The sequence below is a fragment of the Myxine glutinosa genome, chromosome 2 (genome assembly GCF_964187855.1).
Source record: "Myxine glutinosa chromosome 2, kmMyxGlut1.1, whole genome shotgun sequence".
In the NCBI taxonomy this organism is placed as follows: Eukaryota; Metazoa; Chordata; class Myxini; order Myxiniformes; family Myxinidae; genus Myxine; species Myxine glutinosa.
In genome coordinates, this window is record NC_136262.1 from 117,284,864 (window position 1) to 117,311,086 (window position 26,223).

The 26,223-nt window shown below is 46.5% G+C and overlaps 1 protein-coding gene across 4 annotated transcripts in view; it reads right to left on the reverse strand.

Annotated features, from left to right (window-relative positions):
- The window catches only part of LOC137421345 (uncharacterized), a 303,203-nt gene that overhangs the window by 143,670 nt on the left and 133,310 nt on the right, over positions 1-26,223 (reverse strand). For all 4 annotated transcript variants that reach the window (XR_013622345.1, XR_013622346.1, XM_068107313.2 and 1 more), the window contains exons 15-22: positions 11,882-11,974; positions 11,208-11,307; positions 10,994-11,107; positions 9,086-9,330; positions 8,926-8,985; positions 8,379-8,450; positions 8,234-8,286; positions 7,963-8,033 (exon numbers count right to left, since the gene is read on the reverse strand). Coding sequence is in view for 2 of the 4 variants with exons in the window: in XM_068107313.2 (XP_067963414.2) it covers positions 7,963-8,033; positions 8,234-8,286; positions 8,379-8,450; positions 8,926-8,985; positions 9,086-9,330; positions 10,994-11,107; positions 11,208-11,307; positions 11,882-11,974 (808 nt within the window). In the remaining 2 variants the exon portion in view is untranslated. The remainder of the gene's footprint in view (positions 1-7,962; positions 8,034-8,233; positions 8,287-8,378; positions 8,451-8,925; positions 8,986-9,085; positions 9,331-10,993; positions 11,108-11,207; positions 11,308-11,881; positions 11,975-26,223) is intronic.

Genomic DNA, 26,223 nt, shown 5'->3' on the forward strand with positions numbered 1-26,223 from the left:
CGGGCCTCAAGAATGTCAGGGGTGTGTTCGGTTACAAAGTTTCTTGCAGAGCGCTCGCCAAGTGGCTTAAGTATTCAAGCACCCACTCCATTTGAAACCGTCGATAAGTAATGGCTGCATTGGCAACACGCTAGAACACACCCCGGCTTTCTTGCCTTTCAGGTTAGTGTCATTTCAGGCAATGAAAAAAAAAAAATCACAACCTCACTGTTCAGCTTCTTTTTTTTTTAGGGAGGCTCATACAGCCATGTTTAAACATTACTAATCATTTAACATTCAACCTAAACAAAGCCAATGGAAATCTGACGCAACACAGCCACACAGTGTATAATCAGCAACGGCCTATACAGGCCTAATGTGTTAGGCCCACCAGGAAACAGGATGGTGGCCATATAATTTCGTCTCGGCACTATAGTGGGTGGAGTGAAGCAACAGATGTGGGAGTGGACAGCTGTCCAACCAATGGCTGCACATTTTAAAAATCGACCCACAACAAGAACCCCAACAACAACAACAGCAACACGAAGCCCTTGTAGACCTGCGACTGTCGATAAACTCACCAGAGTGCTCTATAAACCATTTCCCTTTGTGAGGAATGAATGGTGTGTGTGTCATCTTCACACAACTTGTGGGGTGACGTGCTGTGAGAAAAACGTTTGTGTATTTGTGTGACCGAGCTCACGTTTTACTACCCACGGCTAACCTACTAAGGGGTAAAAGCAACTTTGAGGAGGGGTGAGATTTGAAGGAGAGGGGTAGGGGGAAGGTCATGATGAAATGGGGGTAGGAGGGAGTAGAGGGAGTGGATGTTTATAAGAGATAGGGTTGGTAGGATATCGGTGAGTACAAGAAGAAGAGGGAACAGACAGGGAGGGAAAGGTTTGACACGGAAGATGTACAAAAGGAAAGATGAATGAAAATCGAACATTTATTACAAACTGGATTTTTTGAGATTTTCAAGTCAGAGATACTTTGAAAACGTTGGAGGAGGGGTGGAATAAAGGTGAGTTTAGAGAATGTAGAAAGGAAGAGCTGTACGTGTTGTAATGATTGAAGGATTTATTTGAAAGCAAACTTTTGAAGAGGAAGAAGAGTGAATTGTAGTAGAATAGAGAATTCAACACGGGACAGAGGAGGTTTGAACATTGTAAAAAGTCACCGTGAAAACCATCTAGGTTAATCGTGGTGTACAATAAGTAGATGGTTGATACAGTGGGAGCAAAAACCTTTGTTCAAACATTATAATTTTTCTTCTTTTTCAAGGTTAGGCAGAAGAGGGGAACAGCAACAGGTTTAAGAAATAAAAGTTCAGCTGTGTGATGAAAACGTTCACGATCACAGAGGGAATGCCGAGTGAAAAACGGCAAAAATTAGAAAACGACAAAAGGAAGTATGGTGGTCCGAGATGTGTTGGGGTCGAAGGTAAGGAATTTTTTTATTTAATACAATAAACGGGGTGTAATTGGGAGGAATTGAAGGAGAGGTAAGGGGATTGAGGAGAAAACAAGAGGGCTGAAGGTGTTAGGGAGAAAAGACAATAAAAAGCGAACATGGACTCGAACTAGGAAAAGGTAGGCCTCAAATAATCCGGTACGAAAAGTTTGACGCATACTCACAAATTGGCACAAATTTTAAAACAAAACTGAACTCGGAACAAACAGCAAATACGGAGCCAACAAAATAAACATCAAAACTGCAACAAAAAGGACTGGTAGGACTTATCTTTGAGGAAGTTGGGAGAAGCGATAATTGCACATCCACAGCTCAGAGACCGGAACCAGAAGAATGAGCTCTAGTGCCACAACGTCTTTTTACTTGTTCCTCCACACATGATGCGGGTTAAAAGACGATACTTTGGGCCATGGGAGGGCCCCATTACACCTCCTGACAACCACTAAAGGAGACTATAACCAAACAGGTAAACACTGTAATAGTCAGTTACAACGAAATTAAACCACCAAAAATTATATATATATATATATATATATATATATATATATGTATACACACATACACACACAGTCACGTGAAAAAGTAAGTACACCCCATGTAAAGTTTTGACTTTTTCAACATATTTCAACATACAGCGATTTGATCTTCATTTCCACAATATTGATAGATAAAGGTGATATAATGTAACAAATATCATGAAACATTTACATTTTGTAGTCCATTGTATAATTTAAATAAACATAAATGCAAATTTCGCATGTGGAAAAAGTAAGTACACCCCTACATTTATCACTACTTCAAATACCTAAAATTAGAATCAGGTGCACCAGCTCAGGTGCAAATGATTAGAACATCGTTAGAGAGGATCTTGGAGGACCTGTCTTATTTAAACCTCAGACATTTAGTTTGGTTTGCTCTTAGTTGTTGAAGTGTGCGGCGTCACCAGGCCGAGATCAAAAGAGCTCTCTGAGGCCTTCAGAAAGAAGGTTATAGATGCCTACGAGTCTGGGAAGGGATTTCAAAAGATCTCCAAACAATTTGAAATCAATCATTGGACTGTCCGGAAGATCATCTACAAGTGGAAAAGATTCCAAACAACTGCCAACTTGTTCAGGCCAGGCCGCCCCAGCAAGTTCAGCCCGAGAGCAGACCGCAAGATGCTGAAAGAAGTCTCGAAGAACCCCAGAATGTCATCACGGGACCAACAGGTAGCTCTTGCCACTGTTGATGTCAAAGTGCACGAGTTTACCATTAGAAAGAGGCTGCACAAATTTGATCTACATGGGAGGTGTGCCAGGAGGAAGCCAATGCTGTCCAGAAAGAACACCAGGGCAAGACTAAAGTTTGCCAATGAACACCTTGGCAAAGACTAGCACTTCTGGAACAATGTGCTCTGGACAGATGAGTCAAAGGTAGAGCTATTTGGCCACAGTACCAGAAGACATGTTTGGCGAAAAACAAAGACAGCATTTGATCACAAGAACCTGATACCAACTGTAAAGCATGGTGGTGGAAATATTATGGTTTGGGGCAGTTTTTCTGCATCAGGGCCTGGGCAGCTCACCATCATAAAATCCACGATTAATTCTTCATTGTACCAGAGGGTGCTTGAGGATAATGTGAGGCCATCTGTCGGAAAGTTGAAGCTCAACCGAAGGTGGACCTTGCAACATGACAATGACCCTAAAAATACCAGTAAATCCACCAACGAATGGCTGAAAAGAAAGAAATGGAGGGTTCTGGAATGGCCAAGTCAAAGCCCGGATCTAAATCCCATCGAGATGTTGTGGGGGGATTTGAAACGAGCGCCCACAAGGCTAACCCCCGCTCTAGCGGGGAAAAAGGCCTTAAAACGATCATTCATTCATTCATTGTGCATGCAAGAAACCCCTCAAAAATCGCACAGCTGAAAGAATTCTGCATGGCGGAGTGGGCAAAATTTTTTCCCAGTCGATGTCAGAGACTGGTAGACAATTATAAGAAACGCCTACTTGAGGTTGTTTCTGCCAAAGGGTGCAATACCACCTATTAGAGCCACGGGTGTACTTACTTTTTCCACATGTGAAATTTGCATTTATGTTGATTTAATTTATACAATGGACTACAAAATGTAAATGTTTCATGATATTTGTTATATTACATCACCTTTATCTTTCAATATTGTTGAAATGAAGATCAAATAGCTGTTTGTTGAAATATGTTGAAAAAGTCAAAACTTTACATGGGGTGTACTTACTTTTTCACGTGATTGTATATACGTGTGTATGTATATATATATATACATATATGTATGTATGTATGTATGTATGTATGTATGTATATATGTATATATATATATATATATATATATATATATATATATATATATATATATATATATATATACACATACACATATATATTGTTGTGGTTTTAGAACCCACACTTGTGTAAATATGACATTATTAAATGGTTAAAGGTAGCACCCCTAGTTAGTCCACAAGCAACACGTTGGCCACCATAGGATTCCAGTTATTTCATTAGTATGTGTTTTCGATAAGGCCGTGTTTCCAATAGTTGAATCTGCGTGGTGTCAATCAAATAAGAAGTAGGCCCCATTCCGTTCAGTTTTCAGGCTCCCTCTGCAAGCGACGCCATTACGCGCCCCTACAATCGGTGCCTCATGGCCCCTTCCAATTTGTTACGCGCCTTTGTTAGCAGCGTTCACAGCCTCGCTGGGCTTCCGTCCAAACGCCGCCATAAGCCACGCGGTAAGGCCCGGAAAAAGGGGGCGGAACGCCAAGAAGAAGGTGTGGCCACGTCATCCAGCCGTCAAAGGCGGAGCCGGTAAGCCCTCACCAGCCAACCAGGGCTGAAGGGACATCGCCGACAGGCGTGGCTTTGGGCTGGCGGAGCGATCGCTTGGTTGGCTTATATAAGCGAGCGCAAAGCCCTTTCACAGGACTTGTCGGAGGGGACTTGTTGGACGCGCGCAAGCGTTGTAAGAGGACTTACGCGGAAAAGGATTGGTGCGCAAATCTCGGACTTGGTCGGTAGAGTGCGCTGATCAAAGAACTTGCCAGCGAGCACATTGCATTGGCTTGAAGGAGAGATACGGCAGCGCTTGTTAAGGACTCGCTGGGAAACGCGCGTTGCATTGGACAATTGGGAGAGCGCACCTTTATCAAAGGAGGACTTTGGAGAGAGGGCGTTTGGCACAAGTGTGCACATATTACGTACGCAGGACACCAGCTTCCCCCCGTTATATAAACTGTCCGGTCGCATTCAACTACACGCGGAGCTGCCTGCCGGGTTTCGCCGCTGGACCGGAGCCTGGACCCCATCGCCGGACCCTCTACCTGTTCCATCAACCATCTACAATCCCCGTGTGAATGTATATGTTTGTCCTGGGTATTAAGAATAAGACTGTTTAAGACTGCCCTGTGTAACTGCTTCTTCCTCTTCCTATCTTGTATATTCCTTTCGTTTCCTCTTCTTTCTGTATATGTGTAATAAATTGCCTTGTTCTTTCTTGGTTTCCTCTAATCTGATCGCATCCGTCCTTTCTCTCATTGGGTAAACGTGGCACGACTCGGAACCGCTCAGAATCGGGTTTAGTCATTGTTAACGGCCCGAGTCGCGGCTTGCTTCGCTCGGCGTATCCACTAACGCTGCGGCTCGGGTGGGAGGTTATCTCCTTGCTTCACGGTCGGTGTTGGTAATTAGGTAACAGGACCAAATTGACCAGCAACCCCACCTAATACCGACCGGAAGGAACGGGGTAACTTCAGGATCACGTCGGTCAGTAACTGGCAAGGGGATTGACCCCCTCTTGGTAAGGGGAAAAGGCCCGACGTTTGAGACCCGTAACAATATATATATTGCCCGAAATAGGGCAAGATGGAGAAGATTGTCATGGGGACCACAAGGCTAACCCCCGCTCGAGCAGGGAAAATGGCCTTAAAATGCATGTTGTTGTTGTTGTTGTTGTTGTAGTTTTCTTGGTTTCCTCTAATCCGATCGAAGTTGTTTCTTGGGTTTGTTGATCTGGAGAAAGCATTCGATAGGGTTCCACGCAAAGTATTGACATGGGCAATGAGGAAGTTAGGAGTGGAGGAATGGTTGATCAGAGTAGTGATGGCAATGTACAAAAGAGCGCGCACAGCTGCAAGGACGAAGGACGGGAACAGTGGTGAGGTTGAGGTGAAGGTGGGAGTGCATCAGGGGTCGGTACTAAGTCCACTACTATTTGTAGCTGTGATGGAGGTGCTGGATCAGAACGTAAAGGAGGGTTTACCGTGGGAGTTGATGTTTGCAGATGATCTGGTGTTGATTGCGGAAAGTATGGATGGACTGAAGGAAAAGATGAACAAGTGGAAGGAATGTATGGAGACAAAAGTTCTGAAGGTGAATATCGGAAAGACGAAAGTGATGGCAAGTGGTAAAGCATGTGGTGAGGTGGAAAGAACTGGGAAGTGGCCCTGTGCTGTGTGCAGGAAGGGTGTCAGAGTGAACTCCATTCAATGTACAATGTGCGCTGAGTGGATTCATCAAAAATGTAGTGGTCTGAGAGGGTCATTAACCAGTGTGGCAGCTACATTCAAATGTAAGGTGTGCACAGAGGGAGCTGCAGATGGAGGAAATGTTGAGTTGGATCTTGGAGACGGCGTGAAGCTGGAAGGTGTGAAAACATTTTGCGACCTCGGAGACATGCTGAATGGAGAAGGTGGATCAGACTCGGCAACGGTTGCTCGAGTGAGATGTGCATGGAAGAAGTTTCGGGAACTGAGTGGCGTGCTGATGAAGAGGGGAGTGTCGTTGAAGCTGAAAGGAAAGGTGTATGCTGCATGTGTGAGAAGTGTTATGATTTATGGGAGCGAGACATGGGTAATGAACATAGAGCAGCAACAAAGGTTGGAAAGGTGGAAATGCGAATGGTTCGATGGATGTGCGGAGTATCGTTGAGAGAGAGGAAGACAAATGATGAATTGTGAAAAATGATGGGAATATAGCCTGTGATTGATGCTGTGAAGAGGAACAGGTTGAGATGGTTTGGTCATGTGTTGAGGAAGGATGAAAGTGACTGGTTGAGAAGAGTGATGGAAATGAATGTAGAAGGAAGTGGAGGATGGGGAAGACCGAGAAAGACTTAAGGTGGGTTTTCATGGGACAAGCGAACGGTTCGCGAAGGATGCGAATGTCGAAAAAATGGCAAAGTCCAACATTCATATTTTAGGCTCCAAAAGTTCGCGAAACATGCGCGGGGGGGTTCGGAAGCGTCGTCAATTGTTCGCAGGAGTCGTTTTTTGTTTGGCGGGTATTTCAAACATTTTTGAAATACCCGCCGAACAAAAAACGACTCCTGAGAACAATTGACGACGCTTCCGAACCCCCGCGCATGTTTGGTGAACTTTTGGAGCCTAAAATACGAATGTTGGACTTTGCCATTTTTTCGACATTCGCATCCTTCGCGAACCGTTCGCGTGTCCCGTGAAAACCCACCTTTAGCTAAAGATGGTGGAAGAAGAAATGCGGGCAAGGGGGTTAACAAGGAGAGATGCAGAAAATAGGGCAAGATGGAGAAGATTGTCATGGGGACCGCAAGGCTAACCCCCGCTCTAGCAGGGAAAATGGCCTTAAAATGCATGTTGTTGTTGTTTTCTTGGTTTCCTCTAATCTGATCGCATCCGTCCTTTCTCTCATTGGGTAAACGTGGCACGACTAGGAAACGCTCAGAATCGGGTTTAGTCATTGTTAACGGCCCGAGTCGCGGCTCGCTTCGCTCGGCGTATCCACTAACGCTGCGGCTCGGGTGGGAGGTTATCTCCTTGCTTCACGGTCGGTGTTGGTAATAGGACCAAATTGACCAGCAACCCTACCTAATACCGACCGGAAGGAACAGGGTAACTTCAGGATCACGTCGGTCAGTAACTGACAAGGGGATTGACCCCCTCTTGGTAAGGGGAAAAGGCCGACGTTTGAGATCCGTAACAATATATATATATATATATATATATATATATATATATATATATATATATATATATATATATATATATATATATATATATATATATATATATATATATATATATATATATATATATTTAATTCCTCCCCAGTCTAGCCAGACACAGAAATTAACCGAGGGCCCACACCACAGTACACATTTGCCCAACATGAAAAACCCATGTCACTAGCTCCAGGGCCAGTGGGGGTTCTGTTCACTGTACAAGGCTGCCGCCGATCTTCCCCATGGACCGGCCCTCTTGCTCGGGTCTGTCTGTCTCTGTGTCTCTGTCTCTCTTTCTCTCTCTTTCTCTCACTCACACTCACACACACACACACACACACACACACACACACACACACACACACACACACACACAAAGGTGAGGGGATGCCATCATGGATCTGGGGAAATGCTGGGTCGCTCCTCGGTCGGCTGTCTCTGTGCATGAACATGAGTGTTGAGGAAAAACAGATAACGGGCCAGGGAGGGACAGAATGCCTTGGTACGTCGGTACGTACCACCATGATGAGGTATAGCAGAAAGAAGGGCATAATAATGATCTTCAATTGGTGGCCGAGTCGAGCGGGGTCTGAAAAACAATTTCATTAAAAAAACATAAGAAACCAAGACCTTGACATTCCCCACATTATCTTCAGTTTCACCCCATACAACCAAGACCAATCCCTTCCCCTCTCTCCGCCTCCCCACCTCCCCCAACCCCTCCCCGCACAATACGCTATTCCACATGTTATCACTCCCTCTTCCCCCTCTGGCCCCATGAAATCACACCTCGCTTGAAGGATGTACGGCAGTTCCACAGATGGCAGAGATTGTCTGAGAACCTGAAAGATGGAAATGAGACATCACTTTGCACTTCACTTTTGCATCAACGATTGAACGTTGTATTGAAAACGAAGGTACGAAAACATTTTACCTGAGCTATTTTCTCTTTCTCCTCTTCACCCTCTTCCTTCAGGGTGCGAGCCAGCTCACACAAAAACTCTCGCTGTGGAACACAACACAAAAACACACACTAAGCTCACAGACACAACTGAAGAGCTCACACAATGGCAGAAGAAACATTGGTAGGATTTTGTGAACTATTACCATCTACCAACGGTGATTCAATAAAAATCATTTTAATGCATTTTCAACAAATGAAGAGGGAAAGGAAACGAGATGGGGGATACGACATTGCAGGGGTGGGGGGGGGGGGGGGGGGCTACGATGTGGCGATGGGGACACGATGTCGGTGAGCGAGCTTAGGGAAGAGGTGGGGAGACGAGATTGGGAGGGAGGGGAAGAGGCGGGGGATGAGGTCAGAAAGGGGGTGGGGGAATGACGAGGTGAGGGTGGGGGAGGTGGGGAGACGAGGGAGGAAGAAGACAAGAAAATGGGGAGCGAAGAGGTGGGAAGGGAGGAATGAAAGTAAAGAGTCAAAGCTTTAAAACACTTCCCCAAAACAAACCCCACCAACTTACTACATTGCTGTAGCATCCAGTAGTAGCCAGCTGGAGTTTGAGGTAGAGGCCACTGCTAGTCTGAAAACATTACAGCAATCAAATTAATGTATAGTTATTAAACATGATAAACAGCTATTCAATTACTTTCATCCTCCCCAAAAAATCCCACACACAAGACCTGATCTTCATTGGGAGGTGCTGAATTTATCATATTCAAGTGACTGACAACAGCGAGACCATCAGCATTGTGTTGGACGAAAGTAGAGCCTGGTAATGATGAGCAGAGTGAGTTGAGAAGCACGTGGGCGAGCGAACAGGGAAGAGAGTGAGCCAGAGAGATTTGGATGGTTTTGCGCAAAGGGAGGAGAGTGTCGCATTGTGAGCACAGGAATGGGGGGCAGTCCGGTAGAGAGAGGTCAAAGGCTGCAAAGACAAATAAAACAGGAAAATTAAATGTGCTGTTGTCAGGGTAATGGATAATTTCTACCCTCGTTAAAGCACTGCCCCACTCCCCCCAAAATTTTGCTTCTGTATCCCCATCTTGTCGACCCACTGCATTCTCCCCTACCCCTAATCCTTACCCGCGCATCCCATGTTTGTTCATTTCCATATATTTTATCCCTCAACTCCACTGTTGGTATTTCCCTTCTCTTTCTGCTGTTCCTTTTGTTATGTTACATCATGGTTACCTACGCCACCAAAGGTGGACAGAGGATATGTTTTCGCCTCTGTCTGTCTTTCTGTTTGTTTGATATATGTGGGAAAATGACATGCCCAGATCAGGAATCGAACCCAGGTCCTCTGGTTAACCGTACCAGTGCTCTGCTATCTGAGCTATCTGGGCGACCATGACAAAGCATGCAATTCTGTTTGTGTTTGTTTGTGAACAGAATATTTCAAAAAGTTGTCGATGGATTATGACAAAACTATGTGGATGAGTTAGTTAGGCGACAAGAACAAGTGATTACATTTTGGTTCAGGTCCAAATCCAGAACTGGCCTATCAATGTATATAAAGCGTAAACTGTTCAGCCTGGCGGAGGTATGTGTTCTACCGAGTGCCGTTCTCGTTCATTCTGTGTTTTACCACTTTCCCGCTAACCTTGCCTTTTTATAGAAAATAAAATAATAATGTAAAAAATTACATCCTCCATTTTAAGTTACAACATTCAATATAACATAATTATCACTCACTAAATCATCAGAAGTCCAGAGGATGGTGTGGTAGCTATAAATTTTTGTTGTGGAGATTTTAACCACCAACAAACTCAAATACAACAACAACAACAACAGGCATTTTAAGGCCATTTTCCCTGCTAGAGCGGGGGTTAGCCTTGCGGTCCCCATGACAATCTTCTCCATTTTGCCCTATTTTCTGCATCTCCCCTTGTTAACCCCCTTGCCCGCATTTCTTCTTCCACCATCTTTAGCCAAGTCTTTCTCGGTCTTCCCCGTCCTCTATTTCCTTCTACATTCATTTCCATCACTCTTCTCAACCAGTCACTTTCATCCTTCCTCAACACATCTCAACCTTCCTCAACACGACCAAACCATCTCAACCTGTTTGTCTTCACAGCATCCATCACAGGCTCTATTCCCATCATCTTTCGCAATTCATCATTTGTCTTCCTCTCTCTCGACGATACTCCACACATCCACCGAACCATTCGCATTTCCACCCTTTCCAGCCTTCGTTGCTGCTCTATGTTCATTGCCCATGTCTCGTTCCCATAAATCATAACACTTCTCAAACATGCAGCATACACCTTTCCCTTCAGCTTTAACGACACTCCCCTCCTCGTCAGCCCAACCCTCAGTTCCCGAAACTTCTTCCATGCACATCTCACTCTAGCAACCGTTGCCGAGTCTGATCCACCTTCTCCATTCAGCAAGTCTCCTAGGTAGCAAAATGTTTTCACACCTTCCAGATTCACGCCGTCTAACAAACTCAAATGGCCCTTGTTAACATTCAAATATGGCAGTACAGTGTACAACTGATGACAACATTATGCAAAACATTATCGATAGCTTGCATCAAATCCAAGCAAACGCAGCAACACACAAGATGAGGAAGAATAAACGCCCACCAGTAAGTCCTGAACACATGTCGTGTGACCATCTTGGACAGTTAGTGCACAAAAGGGCAGAAGAGCCTTCTTGACCCATTATCCATTTGGCATCACAAATGGTGCACAGTGAGCCTACAGGAGGGCAGAGAGAGAAAAAGGATGAACGGGTGTGAAGAAGGTAAATGGAGCGCACAAGCAGCACGGCACTCAGACATATTGTGAGGTGACATACCGGACAGACGAGGAGTACACCTCATGCAGACAGAGAAACCGTTCGCCCAGGTGTCTGAGCGGGACATACAGATGCGGCAACAGACGCAACGTGGACAGAACTGGAAAATATGGCAAAATTAACCATTACAGTGTAGAATACGAGTTGGTGACCAAATTAAGGTAAAGATAACATGTGAGAGGAAAATCGAATAAAACATGGATCTTTTGCTGTTTATTAATTTTAAAGAACGTACAAAGAGCAAAGTATTTTTGAGCAATAATATGTTGTTGACGCGTGGTTTTGAACACCTGGACTCCAATAAATACTTTCACGTGCAAGCATACGGAGATGAAAATGAACAAAAATAATGAAATTATTATGGGAAATGCACTCTTTCCCTCTTGAATGACAAAATACATAATTTATCTTGTTCTCTGACGCAGTGGATGAAAATATCCATTGCTTACACACTAATCGTTTGTTTTTTTTAATGAGATATCACCCGCCACAGAGCCTTCAAGGCCACTCGAAGTGGGGGCCGCGGAATCGAAGAAATGAGACATCTATTGATATTCCTCTTGAATTGAGATAGGTTGGGATAGAGGGGAAAGCAGGAGGCAGGTGAACTGTTCCAAAGTGATGCCGTGCGTGGAAAAACAACTAAAACAACTTGTAAAAACTTGCAACATTACCCAGACAGGAGGTGAACCCAATGGTTGGCAAGGGTAGGCTGGACCCAGACAGTCCGGGTGAAAGGTCGAAAGGCAATTAGAGCAGGTCAGTAACTGGGGAAGGGAAGGATTGGGACAACAGTATGAGAAAACAAAAGGCTACATATAACAGGGTAGTTGGTGAACACATGTTCCCTGGATCACGAGACAAATAAATCTTTTTTTAAAGGAAACAAAAGAAAGAAAAGGTCTAAAATAAGGATTAATAATAATAAAAAGGGACATATCAATTTTTTTCATTTACAAAGATTATTTTAGAAAATAATTTTTAAAATGATTTAAAAATGTCAAAAACGTTTTTTTTTTTTAAGGATTTTAACGTAGAAGTGGTTTAGAATGGGGTTTCAAAAGGGCATATATAAAGGGAAAGAACAGAAGGAGAGACAAGAGGACAAAATTAAACGACAATAATATTAGAAAATAAAACCACCACTACCAGCACATGAACATTATGCTTGAAAACAAAGGCTCAGGTGTGACGCTAAACATCAGGGCATTGTTCAATTAATTGGTGGACGAACAAGGAACATTATGTATTCAAATAACTCAAACTGTAAATGTCTCACATGGTGTAAAACAACCACATTGGAGATACAAGGGTACCATAAACCACACTGCAATATACACAAATAATATACTAACAATAATAATACAGTAATACACCAACGGAACCATAAACCACACTGCAATACACAAAGTAATATATTAACAATAATAATACACCAACAGTACCATAAAACACACTACAACACACCAAATACTAGAACAGCACTCAGTAGAGCACATACCTCTGCCTGGTGAACAGTTTATGTTTTGCATCCCACTGATAGGCCGGACCTGGATTCAGACCTGAACCAAAATCTAATCGGCTTGTTCTTGTCGCCTCACCAGCTCATCAGCCAAGTTTTGTCATAAGTCGTCCACAACTTTTTGAAATATGCTATATATCATTTTTGGCCCTATCAAATATCGTGCTATACTCAATGGTGAAGGATCACTTTGAATAAAAAAATTCTCATATCTGGATCCGTATTCGGATCTTCACCAAAATCGAACAATTCTTCCTTGTAACACACACAACCAGTCCATCAAGTTTCATCAGAATCTGCAAATAAATTTATGAGATATTGTGCTATGATTCAGTTTAAGCCCTATCACTCACTCAATAGTGAAGAACCACAAAAAAATCTTCACCAAAATAAAATCAATTCTTCCTTATCACACACCCAACCTCACCACCAAATTTCGTATAAATCTGTCCACAACTTTGAGATATATGTTCACAAACAGACAAACAACCAAACAAGAAGACGTCATGCGGAGCACAATACTTGCAAAATACGCCCCCCAAACCCTCCCCAAGAAAAAAAATTCCATTCATACAGCAAATTGTCTATTTCATCAAAATTAAAAATCTTGATCAAAGCTCGGGTTAATAGGAAGAAAAGTGACGATTTTTCAGATGAAAAATGATGATTTTGGAAGGTTGACCTTTTGACCTCAAAAATAGTTGGTTTCCCAATTTAGTGACTCGATATGCAAATGCTGTTCAATTTTCAAGTCGATTCGATGAAAATTGAGGATTTTAGAAATTTGGCCTATGCTGACCTCAAATATACTTGGTGATTGAATTCAGTGACCAGATATGCAAGTCCTCTTCAAATTTCAAGTCAATTGGATGACAATTGGTGATTTTAGAAATTCGGCCTATGTTGACCTTTTGACCTATGTTCACCTAAAATATAATACGTGGTTGAATTCAGTGACCAGATATGCAAGTCCTCTTCAGATTTCAAGTCAATCGGATGAAAATTGAGGATTTTAGAAATTTGGCCTATGTTGACCTTTTGGCCTATGTTGACCTCAAAAATACTTGGTGGTTGAATTCAGTGATGAGATATGCAAGTTCTCTTCAAATCAATAAGATAACAATTGAGGACTTTAGAAATTTGGCCTATGTTGACCTTTTGGCCTATGTTGACCTAAAATATAATACGTGGTTGAATTCAGTGACGAGATATGCAAGTCCTCTTCAAATTTCAAGTCAATTGGATGCAAATTCAGGATTTTAGAAATGTGGCCTATGTTGACCTTTTGTCCGATATTGACCTCAAATATACTTGGTGGTTGAATTCAGTGACCAGATATGCAAGTCCTCTTCAAATTTCAAGTCAATTGGATGAAAATTCAGGATTTTAGAAATGTGGCCTATGTTGACCTTTTGTCCGATATTGACCTCAAATATACTTGGTGGTTGAATTCAGTGACCAGATATGCAAGTCCTCTTCAAATTTCAAGTCAATTGGATGAAAATTGAGGATTTTAGAAATTTGGCCTATGTTGATCTCAAGTATACTTGGTGGTTGAATTCAGTGACCAGATATGCAAGTCCTCTTCAATTTTCAAGTCAATCAGATGAAAATTGAGGATTTTAAAAACTTGGCCTGTATTGACCTTTTGGCCTATGTTGACCTCAAAAATAGTTGCTGGTTGAATTCAGTGACCATATATGTAATTCCTCAGAGCATTTCAAGTCAATCAAATGAAAATTGGTGATTTTAGAAATTCGGCCTATGTTGACCTTTTGGCCTATGTTTACCAAAAATATAATTTGTGGTTGAATTCAATGAACAGATAAGCAAGTCCTCTTCAAATTTCAAGTCAATTTCATGAAAATTGAGGATTTTAGAAATGTGGCCTATGTTAACCTCAAATATACTTGGTGGTTGCATTCAGTGACCAGATATGCAAGTCCCCTTAAAATCTCAAGTCAATCGGATGAAAATTGAGGATTTTAGAAATTTAGCAAAGTTGGTGACCTTTGGCCTATGTTGACCTTTTGACCTATTGACCCCAAAACAATAGGCTTCTTGCTTTTGACCAACTCTACCAATTGGTGAAGTTTCGTGAAGATCGGTTGAAAATTGTGACCTGTAGGCCAGTGACAAACAAACAGACAGACAGAACCACAAACACAACCGACCAATATACTTGAAAAATCTTCGATTTTGCAAGTAACAAGAAGACGTCATGCAGGGCACGATACTTGCAAAATCCACCCCTCTCCAAAATAAAAAAATTGCCATGGATACATCATCAAATTGTCCATTCCATTACAATTATAATTGACAATCTTAATCAAAGCTCGGGTCAACCCGATTAAAAGTGATGGTTTTTCAGATGAAAATCGATGATATTAGAAGTTTGAACTTGAATTGATCTTTAACCTTTTGGCCTTAAAATAGTTGATTTCCCAATTTAGTGACTCAATATGCAAATGCTGTTCAATTTTGAAGTCAATCGGATGAAAAATGGCAATTTTAGAAATTTGATCTCAAGACGACCTTTGACGTTTGAAGCCTGGTGTTGGCTTAGCGGTTAGGGTGCCGGCTTGGGATCCTAGGATCCTGAGTTCGAATCCCGGTCGATCGCTGAATTAACGCCAGGGGGGTTGACTCAGCCTGTCATCCTTCCGAGGTCGGCAAATTGAGGACCAGATTACTGGTAATTCCCTATGTGTCGCAAGAGGCGACTAACAGGGTTGGCGGCAGGAGGGCATCCGGCCATAATAAAACATTGCTTCAAAAATGGGACCACAATGCCCGAAAAAGGCCAACCTCTACTCTGTGGGGAAAAATGGCCTTTAAAGGTGGTTGTATGACCTTTTACGTTTAACCTCAAAATCAATAGGCTTATTCCTTATGACCAACTCTACCATCTGGTGAAGTTTCTTGAAGATCGGTTTAAAATTGTAACCTGTAGGTGATTGACAGACAAACAAACAGACAGACAGAATAACGCACAAGACCAACCAATTTACAGTAGTTGAAAAATCTTCGATTTTCACAAGTAACAAACAAACAGACAGGGATGACATCATAACCTCCATCCACCTTTGGTGGCAGAGGTAAATATATTAACAATAATAATACACTAACAAGACCATAAACGACACAATAATATATAAAATAACATATGAACAATAATAATATACGAACAATAATAATACACTAACAATAATATATTAATACACCAACAAGACCATAAACGACACGATAAAATATAATATAATATACGAACAACAATAATAAACCAAGAATAATAATACACGAACAATAATATATTAATACACTAACTACCATAAACCACACTGCAATATACAAAATAATATACTAACAATAATAAACGAACAATAATAATATACTAACAATAATACACTAACAAGACCATAAACGACACTATAATATGTAAATTAATATACGAACAATAATAATATACTAACAATAATAATACACGAACAATAATATATTAACACACAAACTACCATAAACCACACTGCAATATAGAAAATAATATACCAACAATAATAAAACATGAACAATAGTGTATTAATACACTAACAGTACAATAAACCACACTATAATAATCAAAATAATATAATAACAATGATACTGTTACGGTTCGCGGTTAAGGATGTTATGTTTGCCGAGCGGAGGCACCGCGACCTAACAGTTTCCCCGACTCACCCGATTCACCCGCACGTTGGCCGTATCGCGCCACAGCTATTCAATATGGAAAAGACAAAGACGGATGTGAAGAAAAGGAATAAGACGACGAAAAAAAGGTTGGCAATACTACTAAATTTATTTACTATTTACAGGCCCAAAATAACCAAGGAGAAGGAAAGATAAGAAAATAATATACAGAAGCTTTTAGAGACACAGTGAAAATACTAGCTTATACAAACTTAATTAACTACCCAGGACAGAACAAACAGAAACAAACTCACGTACACAAAAGGATGCAAAGGCAGGAGGTGGATGGCTGGAGGGAGAGGAAAGTCCAATGGGGTCCTGCAGCACGATCGGCGCGTTTAGCAGCCGCCGTTCCTTCGCGGCCCTGCTCAAAACCGCCGTCCAGGCCCCAAGCGGCTGTTGAGTGTTGTTGCTGCTGTGGACGCTGCTGCTGGCGAGCAAGGCGACGAATAGCAGGCTTTGTGCTTCCCTGGATGATCTCCTTTGAACAAGAATCGCTGCTGGATGATCTCCCTTCTCTCTCTCTTGGACCTCACAACCCAGCTCAGCCCTGGTCACTCTTGCGCGCGCGCTTTTTATCACGCCTCCGGCGATTAAGCCGCCGGCCTTCAGGACACGCCCATTGGTGTGCTCACCTCGGCCATGGTTGGTCGCGCGACCCTCTGGCTCCGCCCTTGATGACGACGGGCGGGCACGCCTTTCTTCCCCAACCCAAGCACATGTTCAATGGCGGCAATTGTAGTTGGCAATGCGAATGGCAATTGACGAAAGGGGAAATGGAGGTTTTTGGGAATGGGAATGAAGGGAATCTATCTATTTCACTTGGTGCAATGGAGTGTCATTTTAATGGAAGACAAGGCCTTACCCTAAAACACATAATAAAGATATAAGCTACTGAACAAGGGTTTTATAGTGTCCTTCAATGGATGCTTTATGGAATTAACTACCAGAATGCCCTTTGACCTTTACACAACATTGGAGGCAGGAGGGGCCAGACTAAAACAATAATAATAATAAAGCACACAATAAAAACAATACAATCCTCATATCCGCAACACTGCACCCTCCTCCTCTTAGGCACGTCCCGCGCCTATAACTTTAACTTAGTGTGACACGTAGGTGTAGTTCCCTCTACATTTAACCTGACCCTGAGTGTGACAGTTTTAAAACATAAATAAATATGTCCCGCTGCTCCATTGCACCCTGCCTAACAGACTCACGCCCACAGTTAACCGAATTGCGGAATTGGTCTTCAAACTATACATTGACGGTGGGGAGCATTATTTACACTGACGTTACTTTATTTACAAAACGCAACTCAGGACCTGTGATTGTTCTTTCTGGGGGGGGAGACAGTCTGCTCTGCATCGACGCACCATGAAAGCACCCAAAACGCACCAATACACCTTCAAGCACCAATCGGTGCACAGTCATCACTGTTCATCAATAAAAATAAATCGACAACCCCTAACCCTGCAGGTGGTCTCTTGCTCTTCGGCTCCCTCTGCTGGCTATTTGCTTTCTTCCTGATGTTGTCATTTTCTTTGCTGGCGGCCTATTTGCAATAAAACTTACACCCATGGTGTCCATTTTTTTTTTTTTTATGGCCCACAGGGGGCCGACTAGTGTGGTTCACCTGTGGGACATCGGTGCCCTGTGATCAAGGTCCGCCAGCAAGATTTCGGGCCTTCATGGCCGGTTCCAGCAGAGGGGCCATGCCCCAACCCATGGGGTCCATAAGTGGTGCTCGGCCACAGACATGTGGTCCATAATGTGGTGCATCGATGCAGACAGCTGGTTCTGGGGGTTCTGGGCACACAATGGCGGACTCACGCACGCTCCCCTCGGCGCCCAGTGGCGCACAGGTCCTCATGTGGGAGACAAAGGGGGGGGGGGGGGAGACAGATGAGCGAGGGGTAAGGTCACAAGGGTACACATCAATCAAGGCAAAGCAAGGCGAAGTGCGTACGGAGAGCGAAGTGAGAAAAGCTCGTCCCTACCGTACGTCACCCCCCCCCCCCCCCCCGTCACCTACACTACCCTTGCCCTTACCCCATATGTACAAAATCTACACATTTACAAATTCGTCACTACTGTCACGTCTCCCCATATCTTTTCTGTACCAAATTCGTCTCCACAATCCCTCTATCCAAAATTTGCCATCACCAAATTCATCATCAATCCTCCTAAGGAGGAAGAGATGGAACATCAAGCACAATGTCACACCCACGTCATGATGCGTCTCACATTCCAAACATCTGCACAACAAAAATAATAAAACATGGCATGGTGTGGAGTTACGTCACCTCAGGTGAGTGCATGTAGATGGTGCGAGGAGACTTCAATCCTAACTATCCTCTAAATGACTTTAACACACTTTACACGACCCGGGGTCTTTCCCTGCCAAGCCATTGGCCAACTTACACTATGGGTTCTAAAAACCAAACTCCCATTGACCAAACTGTGGTGCTTCTCAATTTGGGGTCTCACTCCCCCGATGCAACTCCCTGTGCCCTTGCACAATTTCAGGACTGGGGCGTGTAGCTCTCCTAGCAGGTCTACCCACCTGCACACTTCCACCACTGCAGTTGCCACCTGAGCTTACCTAGCTCCTCACCCTAACCTATCTAACTGGGGAAGGCCCCTCCTGGCTCTGTCACCCCACTCGGTGCCCTCTGGCACTGGGCTACCCGGGTCCATCCTCCGGATCCTCGGGCCCCATCCACAACAACTCTACCGGCTCCCAGAGCCCACCTGCAGCCTCACCTGGCCGACATCCTCACAGTGGTGGAGTGCCCAAACCAACTACACACACTAACAGGCTACATGCCCAGCCATTTCCACAACACTAATGCACCCATCCAATCACCATTCTTCCACCCGCACCACAGATGCCAATATCCAACCACAATTTACCTATACCCTCTACCTAACACTTACACTACCCTCCCCGGGTATTCGTGATCGGGGTCCATCCTTCCCCCATTCACACCTTCGCACCATCCACTCCACTCCATAGTTTCCACCATACTCACTCCACGACCATCCATTCCAATACTCCATATACTCCAGACCATTTATTCCATACACCTGTTCTCCATTCACCTGTAGTTGCACACCTGTGCAATCATACCTGGTGCCACCTGCACCCTCCTTCCTTCCTGGACCATTTGGTCAGCACAATACACACTCCCCTTCTCTCACTCATACACTGCTCCATACACCTGTCCAGTTGCACACCTGTGCAATCACACCTGTTCACCATACACACGGCATCATCTAATCTACCTGTTGCCCTGCTAACTTAGTGCTCCCCGTCTTCCCTTTAAACTAAGCACATACCACGTCATTATCATCCACTCTAATCTACCTGCGTCCCCACTACAGGTATCAGTCACTACCTAACCTTAACGTCACCTAAGGTCATCTTCTAGGTCCCTATCATTATATCCTAACCCTCCCGGGCTAGTTTTCACTGCCATAAACCCCATAAGACTAGTGCTCCTTTGCCCCCGTTGTGAGAGATGGCAAGGTTGCCATCCCACCACATCGGGGCATTTCCCACTACCATCCCCCCAGTCCTCTGACGCTACGAGCCCCCGTCGCAAGAGGTACTGGGTCCTGCCTCGGCATCTAGAGCCGAGGCGATCCATGAGGGCGCCTGCTCGCCGGCATAAGGTCTTATCCGGTCGGCATGGACGATCCGAGGGGGGGCCCGTGGCCCCATTTTGATCTTAATGACCACGTCACAGATTTGCGACAGGATGACTCCTGGGCCTTGCCAGGGGGAGGTGAGTTTTGGGCACCTACCCTTCCGCCTCCGGGGATTAAAGAACCAAATCTTCATCCCCGGAGCGTACTGACTCCCCTGGCTCCGGTCGTCGTACCTGCGCTTCATCTTGGCCCCCGCCAGATGGAGCTGGCGGCGGGCGAAGGCATGGACCCGCTCCATGCCTTCCTCAAGGTGAAGTGCGTAACCCTCCCTCGGCGGTGTATCCGTGGTGTCTGGCACGGGACCGCATAGCAAGTCGGCGGGAGCCCGTAACTCCCGCCCATACATAAGCAACGCTGGACTGCATGCGGTGGCCCCATGCTGGCTAGTTCGGTAGGCCATTAACAGGTACGGGAGATGTTCATCCCAGTCATCCTGACGGGTGGTGGTGAACAATGCCAGTTGTTGGATCAATGTTCTGTTGAATCTTTCCACCATCCCGTCAGATTGTGGCCGCAAGGGCGTGGTTCTGGTTTTCCGAATTGACAGGAGTCTGCACACATCTTTTAATAATTGGCTCTCAGAATTTCGTCCCTGATCGGTGTGCAGCTCCTGTGGAATCCCGTGCCGACATACAAATCCTTCCACGAAGGCCTGTGCTACCACCCCGGCTTCTTGGTTGGGGAGGGCATAGGCCTCCGGCCACTTGGTAAAATAGTCCATTACAACGAGGATATACTTATTACCTTGGTGGGTGCGGGGCAGCGGTCCTAGTATATCCATAGCCACCCGCTCAAGGGGGGCCCCCACCTGGTGTAATTGAAGGGGGGCCCTCATCCTCCGTGCTGGTCCCTTTTTGGCAGAACAGGCGTCGCATCTCCGACACCAGTCCTGTATGTCGCGCCCCATATTCACCCAATAGAACCTCCGGCGGACCCGAGATATTGTCTTTGTCCTGCCCAAATGGCCGCCGGAGCGGGTACCATGCACCTGTTGTAAGATGACGTTCTTGAATTTGTCAGGGACTATCACCAGCCAGGAAGTTCTATCAGAGGGAACCTCCACCCACTTGCGATATAAGATGTTGCCTTTCAACTCCAGGGTCTGCCACTGAGCCCAATACGCCTTTGTTTGCGCCCCGAGGGGGGTGACCTCTTCCCCTTTTGGTCTTTGCCCCAATCTGACCCATTTGAACACCGGCCCAAGAACGGGATCCTCCTGCTGGGTCGTGCTCCATGCCAAAGTTCCAAATTCTTCATCTGCGGTTAGTGGCAAAATTGGCCCTCTCACCCGGGTTGCCCGGACGACGAGAATCGGGGCAGAATCGCCCAATTGTTCCCTCTCCTCTTGTCTCGCACAAAATTTGCAGTTTTCCCCCAGACAAGGACGCCGAGAGAGTGCGTCCGCATTACCATGGGCCTTCCCGGCCCTATGGGTCACATTGAAATCGTACTGCTGCAACTTTTCCAACCACCTTGCAATTTGGCCCTCCGGTTCCTTGAACCGAAGGAGCCATTGCAGGGAGGAATGGTCAGTTCGAACCGAAAATTTCCGCCCGTACAGGTACGGGTGGAAATGGTTCATGGCAGCCAGCATAGCCAATAACTCTTTGCGAGTGACACAATAATTTCGCTCGGGCCTACTTAAGGCCCGACTATAGTCACCAATCACTCTCTCCACGCCCTCCTGTATCTGAGACAAAACTGCGCCCAATCCTTCCTGGCTCGCATCCGTGTCCAGGGTAAATGTCCTGTCGCTAGTGGGGTAAGCTAGAAGGGGTGCGGATGTTAGACACCCCTTCAATTTTTGGAAGGCCTCATGGCACTCCCGTGTCCAATTAAATCGCGTCCCCTTCTCCGTAAGCCGGTGGAGGGGACGGGCCAACTCCGCAAATTTCGCCACAAAACGCCGGTAGTAGGAGCAGAGTCCCAAAAATCCCCGCACCTCTTTGATGGTACGTGGTGCGGGCCACTCCTCTACCGCTTTAATTTTGTCTGGGTGCACCGCACCTCCGACCTCTGGGTTTAATTTTTACCCCCTCGCGGCCGATCACGTGACCTAGATAGGCCACCTCTCTCGCAAACAAGGTGCACTTACTCGGGTTCAGCTTCAACCCTGCCTGTCTGAGGCACCCGAACACCTGATCCAAATTAGCTAACGCCTGGGGGAAGGTCTTGGCATGTACTAGGACGTCATCCAGGAATACCAGACATGATTGCCATGGCATGCCGCCGAGTACATGTTCCATTAATCGCTCAAAGGTGGCGGGGGCGTTACACAAACCAAACGGCATCACAGTGAACTGATACAGTCCCTTACCTGTGGAAAATGCCGTTTTCTCCTTCCCTGTCCGATCCATCTCCACCTGCCAAAACCCACTCTTGAGGTCCAAAGTTGTGAACCAATTTGAGCCCGCAACGGCATCGAGGGTGTCATCAATTCTTGGCAGGGGATACGAGTCCTTGAGTGTCACGTTGTTTAGCTGGCGATAGTCCACGCAGAACCGCGTGGTCCCATCCTTCTTTTTGACCAGCACAACAGGTGACATCCAAGGACTTCCCGTGGGCTCGATCACGCCTGCGTCGAGCATTTTTTCAACCTGCTCGTCAGCTTCCGCCCTCTTGCTCCAAGGGAGCCGTCGGGCGGCCTGACGAATAGGCCGGGCCTCACCGGTGTGGATCTGATGGTTTCACCAGGCCCGTACGTCCAATATCCTCGGTGGACAAGGAGAAGAGGTCCAAATGGGACCCAACCAGTTTGTGTAAGGCCTCCCTCTGGGTACCTCCCAACTCTACACTACTACGATTTACCATCTCGCAAATGGGATCGGGCCAATTCCTAGAACTTATTGAAGGCTCCCCCTGGGGCCGGCTCGGCTGGACGTTCTCGCCCCTCACTGACGCGACTTCTCTAACTGGGGTGCAGCCAGCTACCTTTGTGCCCCTCACTATAGTGCGTGGTTCTGTGCTAATATTAATTACTCGGACGGCCACTACCGGCCCGTCCGTTTTTACAAGGGTGCGGCCCACGATTAAACCAGGTATGGATCGCGCTGCCACCGGTTCGACCAGGCCGCAGGATTCCTGCCATGTCGGGCGGGCTGACCATCGGGCCGGCACTATGGCCTCGGCCCCCGGAGGGATGGTCACGGCCTCAGGAGCCTCCAGCTACACCCTCTCGGCCGTGCTCACCCCCTCCAATGGTAGCTCCTCCACCCCCCATTGCAGGATCCCCCGGCCCAAGTCGATTTTACAACCGCTGGCAGTCAACAAATCCAACCCTATTAAGCACGGGTCGCACACCTCCGCCACCCAAACCTCTATCTCTTGCTTTACCGATCCCAACTTGAGGGTCACAAAACCACGCCCTATGATCGGAGCCGTTGCCCCGGTAGCCAGCTGCAAGCTATGATTTTCCAGACGCTGGATTTTACCCCAGCCGTCTGCACTCAAATTAAGGACCACGGGGCTGATGATCGTGGCGCTGGCTCCCGTGTCCACCACGGCGTCTACCCCCACGCCGGCAATTTTGCACCGAATTGTCAAACTACCTGTTCCAATTTGGCCACAATGAATGACCTGTCGCGTCAACGAGGGTTAGTCGCGTCAACTTCTCTCCATCCCCTACTGCCGAACACCGCCCTGCATGCCCGGCACGTTCTAGTTTCCCGGGCCCTGGCGGGGGGGGGGGGGGGGGGGTGTCTGAGGTCGGCTAGGCCGATCGATACGGGGCGGAGTTCAGGGCATCGGTTGGCGGGGAACGTCCCGGCACGGAGCTCGACACTCCCACGCACGGTGACCCAACCGAGCACAATTATAACACCTTACCTGGTAAGGTGCTTGCCTCCGGTATTCCGAATTTCCCCCCCTGTATGTCCGAATTGGGGTACTCTGTCGGGGACTACCGGGTGCCACCGCTGGAGCCGCCTGCCATGGTCCAGGTCCCGCCAGGCGACGATCCACTAACCTCCAGACCATGCTCTCCAGGTCAGGGCCCCCGTCGGGGGCGGGCTCCCTTGGGGGGCCGCCCCCCATCACGGGCCCCACCTGACGCACCGCCACTGCGTGGCGCTCGCCTCCCCGGGCCAGGGGCCTCGCTGCTTCCCAACGGGCTGCAGCGTCGGCCGCCTGACTCATGGTCTGCGGGCGCCACATGGCGAGCTGTTGTCGGAGCTCCAGATCCGGAAGGGCCTGGATAAAGTGATCCAGCGCCAGGCTTTCCTGGGAACTCGCTGCCATGTCCGCGTGTGCAATTCCTACCGCGCGGCGAATATCGTGAGCAGGTTCCCCGATGGTCTCCTGGGGCTTGCGTTTACGCTGCGCAAGTTGAGCTTTAACAAGCTCGCTTTGCTGCTCGATACCGAAACGGTTAATTAAAGCCGCACGGAGAGCTGACAGGGTGAGAGCACCCGGTGGTAAAGCTGTCAGCTCCTCCGCCCGCCGCACCGCGCAGTGCCCCTACCAGGTGTACTCCACCTTCGTCCGGATTCCAACCGTTGCCTTTACACACGTACTCAAACTGCGCCAGGTACGCCCTCAAATCACTCTTGCCGTCATACGGCGCGAGTGGGACCTTGTGGGTGCCCGAAGGTCGGACCCCGCGCGTCACTCCCTGCGGGATCAACGCGGGACCAAACCGTTCGGGCTCCCATAGTACGCTATTCCCGGGGGGCTCCCGCGCGTCCCCCGTCCCTCCAAACACTACCCCTCGTGGTGTCGATGCCTGGGTCGCCCTTCCGCAACCCGCTACCCACTCCATACTCGCACACCCTTGCTCACCAGCACCCCCCTCACTCCCCATAGCCAGACCTCCTTGCACACCTCCTCATTCCATACACTCCGGACCAGTCATACATCTCACCATTGGTCCCTCACGAACACCCGGGTCTACACCACCCCCCAAGCCGACTGAATCTCCCCTCACACCATATACATTTCCGCGTATATCGTCACTCACCTCGGTACCTCGTCGTCGCACCTCCTCTGCCACCTGCAAACTCTTTATTTGGTTAGTGAGCACATCATCATGATTTGAACACAGACCTTGCACATACTCCATCACTTCCTCCCTTATCTCCTTTTTAGTTTCCCTCCGTCTCTTCTTAATTTCACTCACCCCTTCTTCCACCTCCTCTAATTTTTCCTTTACCTCCTTCATCTCCCTGTGCGCCCCCTCTATCTCTTCCTCTAACGCCACTTTAACCGTTTCTATGTGCGTCCTCACCTCTCGGTCCTTCGTCTCCATTACTTCTGTCACCTCTTCCAACTTCTTCGTCAACCCCTCATGTACCATCTGACATTCCTTCTGTGTCGCTATTAATTCATTTTTTATGTCTTTTTGTGTCGCTTTTAACCCCCCGATTATTGCAGTGTTCTTTTCCACTTGGTCCACGAGTTCCTTTTGTCCCACTGTCAGCTGTTCTACTCCCCTCATCAGACCCTCTATTCCCCCTTGTAATCTCGCCGTATTATTCCTCACCTCTTTCTCCATACGCTTTTCACCTCGCTTTACCTCCTCGCGTACCCCCGAGACCTCCTCACTTACACCTCGTCGTATCTCCTCCTTCATCTCCTCCCTCTCTTTTGTAGATGCCACCCTCATCTGTCCCAACTCATCCCTCTGAGCATCAAATTTGGTTTCTACCCAGATTTTCACCTCCTCTATCTGCTCTCCCATTTGTTTAATTTATCGGGCGGATTGCTCCCCTATCTCCCGCAATTTGTCTTCCATCCTATTTTCTAACCCCATTAACCCCTTTTTCACCTCTTTTATCCCGTTGTCTAACCCCTCAAATTTGTCGTCTAACTTCCCAAATTTCTTGTCTAATCCCTCACCGGTACCCCTCGCTTCGTCCCTCATTACCCCCAATTGCTCACTCTGAGCCTCCATCCGGTTCCCCATTTGTCCCATTTGGCCCCCTATCCTGTTTACCATCCCTTTCTTTTTTTTTTTTGTATACTGAATCGAGGCTCGTGAAAGAGCTAACATTTATTTCACAAACAAATCAACCAGACAAACAAAATATACAAAAAGAGGGAGCGGAAGACAAGATGGGG